Consider the following 12976-nt stretch of genomic DNA (forward strand, 5'->3'; position numbering starts at 1 on the left):
TACATATATATATGTATATACATATATATATGTATATATATATCTATGTATACATATATATATATAAGGTTGTTTTTTTCTAATTTATACCATCCCCCACCATCCAGTAACTCAAACATGAATTAAGAACCATTTAATATCCCAAAGGACCATGTGACAAACATGTAGAACCATCCAATAGATAAAGTGGTTCTTTAGTAGGTGATGGTTCTTCGTGGATCCACACTGCCTTTTAAAGAACCATTTAAGAGCCATTATTTTTCCGTGTGTGCTGACCAATGAGCCACTTTTCTGTTTTGTGCCTTGTGGTGGTGATGCTTTCCCCACCCAGATTACTGCCTAACCTGATGATGGTGCTTCATGTAAAGTGAGTGGATTGAACAGAAGCAATTCAAAATGTATGTCTGCACCACATTGCATGGTAATGTGTTACCCACCGAATAGTTGTCACATGTCACACTGAGCTACAGATGCCAACCAGTTGTTGGCACTAGATGGAAAAGTCAGAAGATCAATTCATCCTGTGGGTAACATGAATGTCTGAATCACATTTCATAGGAATCTATCAAGTAGTTATTATTAAGTAGTTATTGAAACATTTCACTTCAAAATACAAATGCGAGTCATTGTCTGGGGATGTTTAAAGTATGTAGAAAATGTCTTTGCAAACCATTCAACAGTAGGGTACGGAAGGACTGACATTACCATCTGTAGAGCCACGTCGCTAGCATAGTTAAAAAAATGTAATGTCCTGACTCATCACATCAGTGAGCTGTGACAAGAATGTGACAAAATATTATTGAATTAGACTGCATCTAATTTATCTCTTTGTCCAACCAGGACTAAGTGAGACATTTCATTTCTAAGGTTTGAAAATACATTAAATCTATTTTCATCCACATTAAAAATGACGTCTGAGTCACTTAAAGAAATCCTCAAATATTTTATTGGAAAAAAGAATTCACATTCCTTCCCACCTAAACCAGAAGAACATCCAGATTGTCTAATAACATTTCTACTGGTGTGTCACCCATGACTCCACTTTGCTAATAGTTTACTTCATGTCTGAAATAAAGCTGCTCTACACAAAGACACCCATTGACGACACAACGTCAGAGTGCTGCAAAACCTCACAGAGAGCAACGTCTCTAATTCAAACAACAGAATTTGTCCAAGGGAGAGAACATACTTCTGAACCGCCAGGACACAAAGGTAACAACATATATTGGTGATGTAAAATTATTATAACAGAATGGCAGATCACTCACTTATCACTTTTAAAAACTTCTTTGTGGGAAAAATGCTATTCATTAGCCTAAATTCATGTTGTATTTTCTTGTGTTTAAAGAAATTGTATAGAAAAATGTTCATCAAGTAAACTTTCACATTTAAAATACTTACTTTTTATATGACTTTATATTATCTATATTATTTTTTATGTTGTGAAATCCTTGTTGTCTTGCAGAAAACAAAGACCTGTCTCGACGATGAAGTTATTTTCCGTTGTGGTTTTTGCCTTCATCCTCCCGCTCATCAGGGCTCAGGTTCCCCATTGGGGTCCATGTCCAGAGCCAGCGGTTCAACCGGCCTTCAACCTAAAACAGGTACAAGCTACTTCGAAGAGAAAATGGTAAATAAATTGCCAGACTGATGCCCAGTGGTGTCCCATGGTGGTAGAAAACATGAAACTGTATTTTTCCGCATGAACCACTGCTAGTCAAGATTGTACTGAAGTACAGTAACTGAGTAAATGTAATTTAGTTACTTTCCATCAGTGGTAAAAATATTTTTACTGAATCCACTAAAGCATGTAGATTTATTCATACTCTCCGCTCACAGCGCTCTGCATTGTCTTTGAACTCGTGTGTGTCTTTGTCCTCACAGTTCATGGGAAGATGGTTTGAAATTGCCAAACTGCCGGCCCAGTTTGAGAAGGGCCGGTGCATTGAAACCAATTTCACTTTGAAGACAGACAACTCCATTCGAGTGGTCAGCTCTGAAATACTGTGAGTCCTATCTGCAATTTTCTTTGTGCAAATATGGAATCTAGAGGTAATATTTGCATGGTGTGTAAATCCTCCCTTATTCCAACATGAAATTTGACTGTGTGGAATAAAACAGAAAAGCAGAGCAGAGGAAAATCGAAGGGACTGGAGTCATAGAGGACATGAAGAATCCGGCTAAACTGGGAATAAGTTATTCCTACGGTGAGAGAGACATTTTACAGTCAGTTGATGATGTTAGTGGACTTCTTAACATGAACATGCCTCTTTTTCCTCTTTGTGTCAAATCAGGAGAAAACATTGTTGGTGACCTGCTTTTGATTTCCTGTCTTGTGCTCCTTACCATCACAGTGCTGCCCTATTCTCCTTACTGGATCCTGTCGACTGACTACGTAAACTCGGCCCTGGTGTATTCCTGCACTGACATCCTGAGGCTTTTCCATGTTGACTTCGCCTGGATCCTGGGCCGAACACGAACCCTGCCGGAGGCCACCGTCGAGAAAGCCATGGAGATCTTCGCAAAGAACAACATCGACGTGAGCAGGATGATTCCCAGCAGGCAGAAGGACTGTGACAAAACTCTCTGAGCAGCGATGGAAATGCAGCACAAGATGGTGCTGTTGTTGACAGGAGAGAAAATTATTTATTATCTGTTCCATAGAAATCTTTCACTAATATCAAGATGATTATGACGAGGGATGTAGTGGAGGTAACGCAGTTTGTTTATGTGTGGAACACAACTTTCCTGCCTTTTTAAGACAAAAATATTTACAGCACAAAATAACTGCATGCCTATATACTCTGCATTATAGTTGTTGGACGTGAGTGTTTTTAACATCGTAAGTGAAATAGTCATACCCACCTTTCTGTTCAACGCATCATCCCTGTTTGTAATATTATAGAATATATAATGTTCTGCATAGTTTAAGCCATTTAAGCTGTTACCTTTTTCATTATGAAATATGTTGATGAATCATGTTGGAATCAAATAATATTGAGTAAATGTGATCTGTTATACCACAAACTTGCACCATCTAATTAGAGTCAATAAAAGTCAGAGAAACTTACTTATCTTCTTTGATTCTGTGCAGCATCTTTTTATTCAAAACATTTTGTATGAACATCAGTGTGCAGGATTTATATAGCCCCTGATGCACACACACACACACACACACACACACACACACACACACACACACACACACACACACACACACAAACACACACACACATAGATACTGTATATCAGTCAGAAACAAAAACTGTTTTGAAAATACTTCACCTGTAAAACTATTTAAATGACAGCTTGATAGTAATTGTGTATAATATTTCTTATGTGGTGAAACATTATTTAATGTCTTGAGACATTGTTTTCCCTTCAACTGTACCGTGAAGAAGATTTAGAGTTAAAGGTTGCCAGTAATGTTTATGTCATGTATAAAACAAATGGTAGGCTACAGTACGAAACTGCAAGCAATATTGTAGTATTGTAGTGTGGTATGGAACTTTATGTCAATTCAAGTCAATTTATATTATAAAGCCTAATATCACAAATTGTCTATTTTAGGGCTTTACAATCTGTCCACACATGACACCCTCTTTTCTCAACCCTTGCATCAGTCAATGAAAAACTCCCCAAACAAACCTCTTTAACTGGGGAAAAGAATAATAGAACCCTCAGTAAAAACAATCCATGTGACAAAATTATACATGTAATGTGAACATATATGGAAAAAATGGATCCAGGACAATGTATGGGAGCAGTCATAATAAGGTAAAATAAAAACAAACTTGCTATTAAAGGTGCCAAGTATATATATTGTTAACCTCAAAACATGTTTTATTTATTTAATCATTATTTTGGCAGCTCAAATCACAAAAAGCAAAAAAAACCCAAAAACTTTAAATTAATTAACAAACTGGTTTCCTTGGTGACTTCTGGACTACATACATATTAAAAAGTGTGTGTATAAAATCATTGATTTTATTATAGCTCACCTGAAAACTGGCCGCGGAACGTTTGTGTCTTCATTCGACTTTAACGTCGGATTTATTTTGACCCGACACCGCATTAGCTTGGCTGTAGTGTGTAGACACTTTGGTGTAGCTTCTTTAGCTTACTATTTGATGAATATTTGGCGATAAGACCCCGTGGTTCATCGATGCCACTAAAGGATCAGTCAAACTCGACGGTCACCATGAAACCAGCAGTGGATGAGATGTTTCCTGAGGGCGCGGGACCGTACGTTGACCTAGATGAGGTGTGTTAGCTAACTAGCGGGCTAACTCATTAGCTTAGTAAACTACGTATACAGTTAGCGTTAGTTACGTAACGTTACACAGTTAGCGTTAGTTAGCTGTATCAACTAGACTGTGCCGTTATTAACCTGTTTACTGTCTTATGCGTTAATAGTTGAATGGCTGTTTAACGTTAACTGTTTAATGTTGCAAATAAATAAATAGCTAAAATAATAATAATTTCAACAATAATGTTAATGCTAATGTTAATGTAAACGCAGCATGACTTGTATATACATAATAGTTCTTTGTTTTCTATTTTCCGACTTTTTTACATACCTATGCTCTGTGCATTAAACATATTCTTACACATAACTTCTGCATATTCAATATTTATGTTCTTTGACTTTTGCAGTACTTTGGGTTCATTTCCTAGGGTTCCAACGCTTTGTCATTTGGTTGACTAATTGGTATATATATATATATATATATATATATATATATATATATATATATATATATATATGTATATATATATATATATATATATGTATATATATATATATATATATATATATACAAGTATATATTTATATGTATATATGTATTATATATATATATTATATATATTATATTATGTATATATAGTTATATTATGCACCTAACACCAAGGCAAATTTCTGCGTGTTCAGCTTTGTTGTTGTTGTTTTTAAGCTGTATGTGTATTTCTACCTTCATGTAAATGGTTCTGTGTGTAAATGCATTGAGAGCAACTTAAAGCTGGAGTCAAATACCTTTTAGGTGTGTACACATACTTGGCCAATAAAGCAGATTCTGTAGTATTTTGTAGTATCACACTGATCTACTTAATTTTACAATTTTCTGTTTTTCAAGTGATCAAGAGGAGCTAAATAAAATGGAAGAAAAACTAAATAAAGTTTGACAAAAAGCTGCTCCTTGGATTGTCAAGCTGTCTGCAAGTATTCAAAAGTAGGGTTTAGCATTATTTACTGTGTAAACCATCACCTAAGAGTACAACATATACTGTCTTTGCAGATTTATGTTTGACCACAACTAAAATATAATGCCAAATGTATCCAAACAAAATGTCAGTATTAGTAATTGGCTGTTTTCATAGCTGTCTCTCTTGGGCAGAATTTGTGCCTCTGAGCTGCATGTTTGTTCTCTGGCAGGCTGGGGGAAGCACAGGACTGCTGATGGACCTGGCGGCCAATGAAAAGGCAGTTCACTCAGACTTCTTCAATGGTAAACAAGTTCTTCATATACAACTAGCCGTTCTTTACCTTTTATCAACAGTAAAACCATCAATCTACTTGAGCCCCTCATCAAATATTCAGGAACTACAGATTTATTGTTGTTGTGCACTGAGTTAGTCCACGTTACCTGCAGGCATTGGCCTTACTGAAACAGTAATCCAATTATAATGAAAAATACACCCTTTTGATACCAGAGGTGTGTATATACTATATTCTTCAGAAAGAATTCAGAAAATTCAATACACACATGGTCTATGATTTGACTAAAAAAACAAATGTGTAAATATTTGATACACAGCAGTTCAAAGATACATTGAGTCACTTTCGCTAAGATTAGGTCACAATTCATCTAAGATTTGAAAGTATTTTATACATAATTATTATATAATAATATTATAATTCTACATGAAATAAAAGAATTGTGAGCCAATTGCCATAATGTGCGGCCACATCAATACTAAACAATGAATGATGATACATTGGGCTACTCCCCAAAGATGCATTTTTCGCTGAAATGCTGCAGACTGGGTGCGTGTCCAGCATTTCAACAATGCTTCAGGTGCCTGGAGATGACAAAGTTTATTACTCTAGTTATTGCCTTCATCTGGGAGGAGTTGGGGCCCAAGTAGAGCAGTTGGCGGTGCCGCTGGTCATATTATAGCACCACTGGATGTTGTGGGTACTGGAAACGCTCCGTTCTGTTGTCCTTTTCCTGCAACATTAGTACCTCAAAACTTTGGGCTTCAGGCTGCTCGGCAGATTGTATATTAAGAGTGTGATATTTTCGGTTTTTTTAAGGAAGTGAATGTCTTAAAGTAGTTGTTTGATTGGAGGGACTTTGCAGGAGAAGGGTGTGTCACACACAAATACACAAACCCCCACATAGAAACAAAAAAACAACACAGAGACTAGTTAGTTTGATAAAATGTTGTTGTAGTTTGGCAGCTCTGTAGATCTTTGATGAAATTCTCACCGAATGTGAATCTGGTGTTTGGATTTGACTGCATGCAGTCGCTGTTTTCTGAAGAAGTCTTTATGAACAGACAGAGCCTTACAAGCCTTTGGCTCTACTGATCCTCTCACAGGATTTTACAAATAGATCATGTTTCAGTGCAAATTAATTTAGCTGCTCAGGTAATCTGAAGTGAACAGAGGAGTAGTCAGTCATCTTCAAATAAGAAATAATCATAGCAGATTGAATCTATTAGTACATGATGCTATTTCACTCCTGGGCGTCAGAGCGCTGCTGGTTTCACAGCAGGAAATCACTTTACTGGCCCCAAAACATTCCTTTTACCCCCGCCCCCCTTTTACTAACTGTGTTTTATAATGTAGTGTGATCTCTTGTCCCGAGGCGCAGCTACATCAAACGTCCACAACTTCTTGCCATATGCGACACAGATTCCATGCAGACTTCTCAGCAGGAGCTCTGTGGATGTGCTTTGTATGAGGCTAATTTAGGGTGGCAGGCTTTATTCCCTTCTGATAGAGATGTGTACCACTTAACTGTCTCCAGGCATATTGAAAGCAGCTCCCAAATCCCCTGACCTACATTTATAAAGGGATTTTAAATGTTGAACAATCAGTGTCACACTGGCTCAGTTCTTTCATAGTCACAAAAGTGACAATTTGGGCTAATTTGTGTTATTTCCCACTGAAATATTCCGGCTACAGCGGTTTTGTGGAAACATAACTTCAGTGTGTTGCACTTGTTTAGGTCTAGTCCTCATGTCTGCTAGTGTAAGGGATTTTTTTACTTTCTAGGAAGGCTTACAGGAAACTATAGTATAATCGAACAGCTACCAAAAGTAAAACATGAATTATTTTTTTGGAAACGTTTGTGTATTATCAGATGCTACGCATGTTTAAAATACAGCATGAACACTACTGGCTCAAATTCATTCATCACTAAATACTCATTTTACATGCATGTTTTTTCAATAGTTTAAATTGGGTAGTATGATTTATTTCTTAAATTTTCTTCAATAAATCATACTACCCAATTTCATTTTATTCACTAGTCCTGTTCAGTTACTCAGTTGACCATCAAAATGCTTCAATGCAAACAGTGATATTTTGGGCAACCACATATATGACTTTCAGAAGAAACATATTATTCAGCAGTTACAACATGACAGAAGGATTTTTTTCACCTGAGCGTACCTGTCTTACATTGTAGGTAATGTGTTTTTTTTGTGAAGGCTTTAATTAGAGCCAAAATGTTGTTTTTCTGTCATGTGCTGTCTGATTTCTATGCTCCGAGTGTCTGATGACACCTTTTAAAACAGCCGTCTGTGCAACAGGAGGACTTGTGGACAACAAACGCGGTACAAATTCTTTTTGTGTAGTCTGCACAAAATGTACTGTAGACGGTACTTATACACCACAATAGAACACTGCTTAAAGTTTACATAAAAGTACACAGGGATCACTCAAGGTTTTCTAATTACATTTTTCTTTTTACTGAAACTAAGATTTAAAGAGATTAGCTGTAAATAGAGCACATTCCTCCCTTTGTTTTTCTCACTATGAAAACAGTTGATCAATCAGTCTATTGACAGAAAATTAACCAGCATTCATTTTTTTGAAAAAAGTTTAATAAACACAATGCTTTATTGTCTTATGTGACTGTAACTTAGGTGTATTTAGGTTATGGACTGCTGATCAAACAACATTATTTAAGACAAGAAATAACTTTGAGCTTTTCTGACATTTTACAGATCAAACAATTGAGGCATCCAGCGCTGCAAACTATGATTATTTTCATCAACAGTTAATCTGGTAATTATTTTCTCAAAGTTGATTCATTGTAGTGCCTAAAATGGTGAAAAATACTGGTAATAATTTCCTGAATTACTCTTTTTATTATCATATATGTTGAAAGATAGCATCAAATTCTCATGTTTGTGAATGTGTAACTAGCCAATTTTTGCTTTAAAAATGACTAAAATGAGGAATTGATCAACAAAATAGTTGCCGACTCATTTTCTGTTGATTGACTAAACGTTGCATCTCTAGAAAACCCACAAAAGAATATGAAAAGAGCCACATCTAAAAAGTCAATGACGACAATAGTTTCTGAAGTACTGATGAAAGCTTATTTTTCATTATTATTGTTTTACTATTGGATCATAGTTAAAGGGACAGTGTCTAGAATTTGGTGGCATCTAGTGGTGTTAATGCAGATAGCAGCCACCTGAATATGCCCGCGCTCACTCCTCCCTTTGTAAGACTGTGGTAATGGGAGCTGCTGAGTGCAAAATCGTGGTAACGCCGTTCGCTTCGCTCAGAGACCATCCATACCATAATAACGCTACTTTAGGAGCAACAGAAGTCGGACGGCGACTGGCAGTACTGCGGCTTCCCGCTCTGCGGCTCATGTTACTGCAGTTTCACAAACATGTCAGATAACCGTCTTCATGTAACGTACATATGTTTGGTTTCTCCGTTCTGGGGTTGTGTAGAAACACGGCGTGAAGAGGATGCTAGCTACGGATATTATATTCCATTTTTGTCAAGAGATCCCAGAAATCCTGCACACTGGCCCTTTAAATGAAGACTCCTGGCATAAACAGAGGATGTGGTACATATTCCCATGCATGTTCATACACTTCTGCTGCTGACCTCTGACCTCACAAACTGTCAGACCCACAGGAAGGCCGATCCATTTACTTTTATCACCCTGCACCCCTCCAACCCTCTCAACCTATAACGCTTTATGAGAAAATGTCTGGCTTGCAGACACATTTGAAATACAGCCAGTGTTTCATTGAGACTGTAGTTTAATCATTTTTTTTTTTTGTTTCCACAGATTTTGAGGATCTGTTTGATGATGATGACATCCAGTGACATAGACTTCGGAATTGATAGATGATATGCTTGCCACTCACCAATCTTTTTTGGGTGGAAAGCAAACCAACCATTTGTCTAATTACATACAATTTCCTGTCATAGTTGTCCTAGTTTCAGGCTTACATCCTTAAAAAGTCCATCACCAGCTCCAGATGTTGTGAAATTCTTAGGATCCCAAGGATTCTTCATATATGGTATGTTAAAATTATGAGCTTGTATCGTGCTCATGTCTTCAACTGCTTCTAAACTGGATTGCAGGTTTCAGTGCGCTGGAGAACACCTGTTAGGAGCGTAATTATACATGTGATGGGCAGAGGCTCCATATGCTGTCGCCCTTAAACATTCTGCAGATGGCATATGATGAATGATGGTCTGCTAAAATGGCTTTAATTATTTGAATGACAGTGTCTGATAGTCGCATATGTTCCGTTTGGTTTTATATCTGCAGTGTGTTCGGTTGTGTCATGAATTTGCACATAAGTGTACAGCAGTCTGTGCATCTACACTTTACATTTTTGTGATAAAAAATCAATAAATAGTGTTTTGTATATATGAAACCATAAGTGTGTGTGATTGTCTTCATTCTAAACAAATACATTTTTTTCAGTTCAATTATATTTGTATAGCTTAATATCACCAATCACAAATTTTCTTCCGAGGGCTTTACAATCTGCACAGCATGCGACATCCTCTGTCTTTGGACCCTCGCATTGGGGAAAAACGCCCCCCCCCCCCTTTCCAAGAAATGTTTTTAATGGTGGGGAAAAAGGGAAGAAACCTCAGGGAGAGCAACTAGGATCCCTCACTCAGGATCGACAGAAGTCCAATAGATGTAATGTGTACTGAATGAACAACATAATAAAATTACAACATAGTCAATCCATATCACAAAATTATACAAATAATGAGAGTATAGTAATAGCAGTAGTAACACTGAAAATAGCAGAAATATTAATAAAAAATGATTACGACTAATAACAGCTGTACTGGATATAATAGAAGGATCTTTGGATTGTGCACTGTTAATCGGACAAAGAAAGACATCTAGAGACATAACCATGGACAGATTAATGGATAATAGAAACAATATTAGTTTCAGCCTTTATTGAATGCTCCATAAATTTTGTTTTCTGAAATACTGATCTGAAGTCAATAAGGAACTTTGAACCTTTACCAAGTTGATAACTGATAAGGTCAGTTATAAGATTATTGAATTGTCCCGTTTTCATAAATCGTAAAACGTCTAGATGTACAGTATTGCAGTTTTTGCAGGAATATGAGGTGCAGAACGTATAAGTAGACCTGAGGATCATCGAGGATCAGCCAGCCCTCAGAGAGTCTGTGATTAACTCCAATACTGCAGCCACAAAACCAAATAAGATATGATAACTCATGGAGATGAACTTTATAAACAGAAAGCATACTTATATGACAGAGCCACGGCAGTTTTTGTATTAATATCTAAGTGCTGCTGCAGCTATGGGCCTATAGATTACATCACTACAGTCAAAAAGAAACAGTTGTGTACAGAATATGCGAGAGACCAACCTCAGTTTCAGTATGTTACTGTATAATGAGAGACTCCCTCAATATGAATAGTCTACCAATGAGAATGCTGATGTGAAGGTAAATAATATTTCTAGTTTTGGCCAACAGCATATTTGTCTTTTATTACTATTCAGCACAAAACTGATAAGAGGCTTCTGAAGAGGACAAAATGCAAACTGCAGGTTTTTAACAGCTCTGCTGTACAGAATCAGCAAAACAGAGAACTGTGCTGTCAGCATAGAAATGTCCAACAGTTATGGAGAAGTCAATGGTAAAAACTCTTGATTGTGCATATACTAGCAGTAGACTCAAAGTACTATCTGATGGAGTTTTGTAGAATGAACCACTTACAGGCTAGAGGATCGGAGACAATCAGCAAAAGTATCTGTAATAGCAGGAAATAATCAACTTTATTAGAAAGTTGTGACTTTCTGCAGAATTAAATGCCAATTGTGGAATGCTGTTAAGAATCTCAAATTCTGGATGTGCAGGACAAAGCTAAGATTAGACCGGATATGGTTATCAATCATTTATATAATTTATATGACATTAACAAGACTGAGAGTCTAAAGCCATGCTAGCAGCTCTGTGAGGCTGTATCAAGTCACAGCGGTGCGTTGAGCTAAGTGCTAACGCTACATGCTAACATGCTCACAATGACAATGCTAACATGGTATAATGTTTACCATGTTCACCATCTTACATTTGCTAATATTTGCTAATTGGCACGAGCCTTAAGTACAGCTGAGGCCAATACAAACAACATGGCAACAAGAAAGACAACAACAATGGAATATTATCTGCTCAGCGGTCAAGTCAATATTTGTGAACGTAAACATTCACTCAAAGCTGCAGTGTAAAGATTTAGCTTAAAGTTTGTTGCAAAATCATTAAAAAAAACATTTCTTCCTCTTCTAACATATCACAACTTTTTAATTATTAACAATCACAGTGTGAGGCCTTGCTGGTTTATTTGTTTGTGACATATAACTTGAACCACAACTGAAGTGCTAACGTAAAAGCATCTGACAGGGATCGCCATTTTAACAAGGGTCTGTGTTTTTAATGAGTTTTTCTTTCACAAGTAGCATGAGACGCTTTATGGGTCCTTAGACGACGACACCGTCAAAGATGGGTGGTGTCGCTGAATTCATATCATTAATACTTGAGTTAATCTATCGGGGCTATGGTGGTGCCTCGCAAGACAAGGTTGGGATCACTACAAAGATACTGTATGATTGTATATTTACATGTATTTGTTGTGTAGGTATAGAAAGGGAAGCTATATCTTCAAAGATTGCCTTTTGAGGTTGTTCCACTTCTTTTCAGCTAATGTTTTTGAAAGATGTTTTCCACAGGCTGGAGCCTTTACAGGCCACGTTGCACAATCCAAGCATCAGAAGCCTGTACCAAACAAACAGTGGTGTTGGCATGCTGGTCCTAATGGCTCTGCACATTTACAGCAGCAGCAGCAGCAGCTTCATTAGTGGCCCACTTCTCCTCAGGACTCCAACTTCCTCTGTGTTGTTAGGAAATAAACATGCATGTGCAAGGAACATTTTTTTTCAGGGACCGCATAAAAGAATACTTGTTTTCTCACTGACACTTCTATATTTTTGAAAAAGTGAAACTTAACATGTGTGTCTGGTATGGTCTGCCCGATGAGAATGAAATGAAATCTGACATTAAGTTTGGAAACATTATCAAAAAGACTTGTGCACCTTCTGCTTGGAGGTAGCATTGCACTACTGCATTTAAATGAGTCATGCACCTGTGATCCTGGACACACGTTTGTTAATACTGATGCAACAGAGTAGATATTTCAGAAATATTTGTTTTTATTCTTTGCAGTGAATTTCTTCAGGGAGCCTGTTCTTATAGTGATGAAGCACTGGAATAAAAATAGGGAGTTTATCAGACTGGAGTGGGGTAGGTTATTGTTATTTACTGCTTGTTATTTACCGCTAGATTCATAGTGTTTTATATCTTACATCAGGACTACCTTCTTGCTCTACTTTTTCCCTGAAAGTTTTATCAGCACCACCTTGATAGCCTCAA

At 36.9% G+C, this 12976-nt stretch overlaps 2 protein-coding genes across 2 annotated transcripts; both read left to right on the top strand.

Annotated features, from left to right (window-relative positions):
* The first annotated feature begins 1469 nt into the window (after nt 1-1469).
* apoda.1 (apolipoprotein Da, duplicate 1) lies at nt 1470-2744 on the top strand. The gene is made up of 4 exons (XM_068701569.1): nt 1470-1604; nt 1885-2006; nt 2122-2207; nt 2355-2744. Exons 1-4 carry the CDS (start codon nt 1488-1490, stop codon nt 2588-2590), a joined length of 561 nt encoding a protein of 186 aa, XP_068557670.1. The 5' UTR covers nt 1470-1487; the 3' UTR covers nt 2591-2744.
* Nucleotides 2745-4058: 1314 nt separating this feature from the next.
* Nucleotides 4059-9933, top strand: LOC137892764 (COP9 signalosome complex subunit 9). The gene is made up of 3 exons (XM_068738129.1): nt 4059-4264; nt 5435-5507; nt 9330-9933. The coding sequence occupies exons 1-3, from the start codon at nt 4166-4168 to the stop codon at nt 9365-9367; spliced, it is 210 nt and encodes a 69-aa protein (XP_068594230.1). The 5' UTR covers nt 4059-4165; the 3' UTR covers nt 9368-9933.
* The last annotated feature ends 3043 nt before the right edge of the window (nt 9934-12976 follow it).

Source organism: Cebidichthys violaceus, unplaced genomic scaffold (genome assembly GCF_023349555.1).
Source record: "Cebidichthys violaceus isolate CVI_PGR_0920_01 unplaced genomic scaffold, fCebVio1.0.p SCAF_8, whole genome shotgun sequence".
Lineage (NCBI taxonomy): Eukaryota > Metazoa > Chordata > Actinopteri > Perciformes > Stichaeidae > Cebidichthys > Cebidichthys violaceus.

Coding starts and splice junctions, on each gene's coding strand:
- apoda.1 (XM_068701569.1), top strand. CDS start 1,488: ATGAAGTTATTTTCCGTTGTGGTTTTTGCCTTCATCCTCCCGCTCATC. Junction 2,007..2,121: donor GTGGTCAGCTCTGAAATACT/GTGAGTCCTATC, acceptor GGAATAAAACAG/AAAAGCAGAGCAGAGGAAAA. Junction 2,208..2,354: donor GGGAATAAGTTATTCCTACG/GTGAGAGAGACA, acceptor TTACCATCACAG/TGCTGCCCTATTCTCCTTAC.
- LOC137892764 (XM_068738129.1), top strand. CDS start 4,166: ATGCCACTAAAGGATCAGTCAAACTCGACGGTCACCATGAAACCAGCA. Junction 4,265..5,434: donor CGTACGTTGACCTAGATGAG/GTGTGTTAGCTA, acceptor GTTCTCTGGCAG/GCTGGGGGAAGCACAGGACT. Junction 5,508..9,329: donor TCACTCAGACTTCTTCAATG/GTAAACAAGTTC, acceptor TTGTTTCCACAG/ATTTTGAGGATCTGTTTGAT.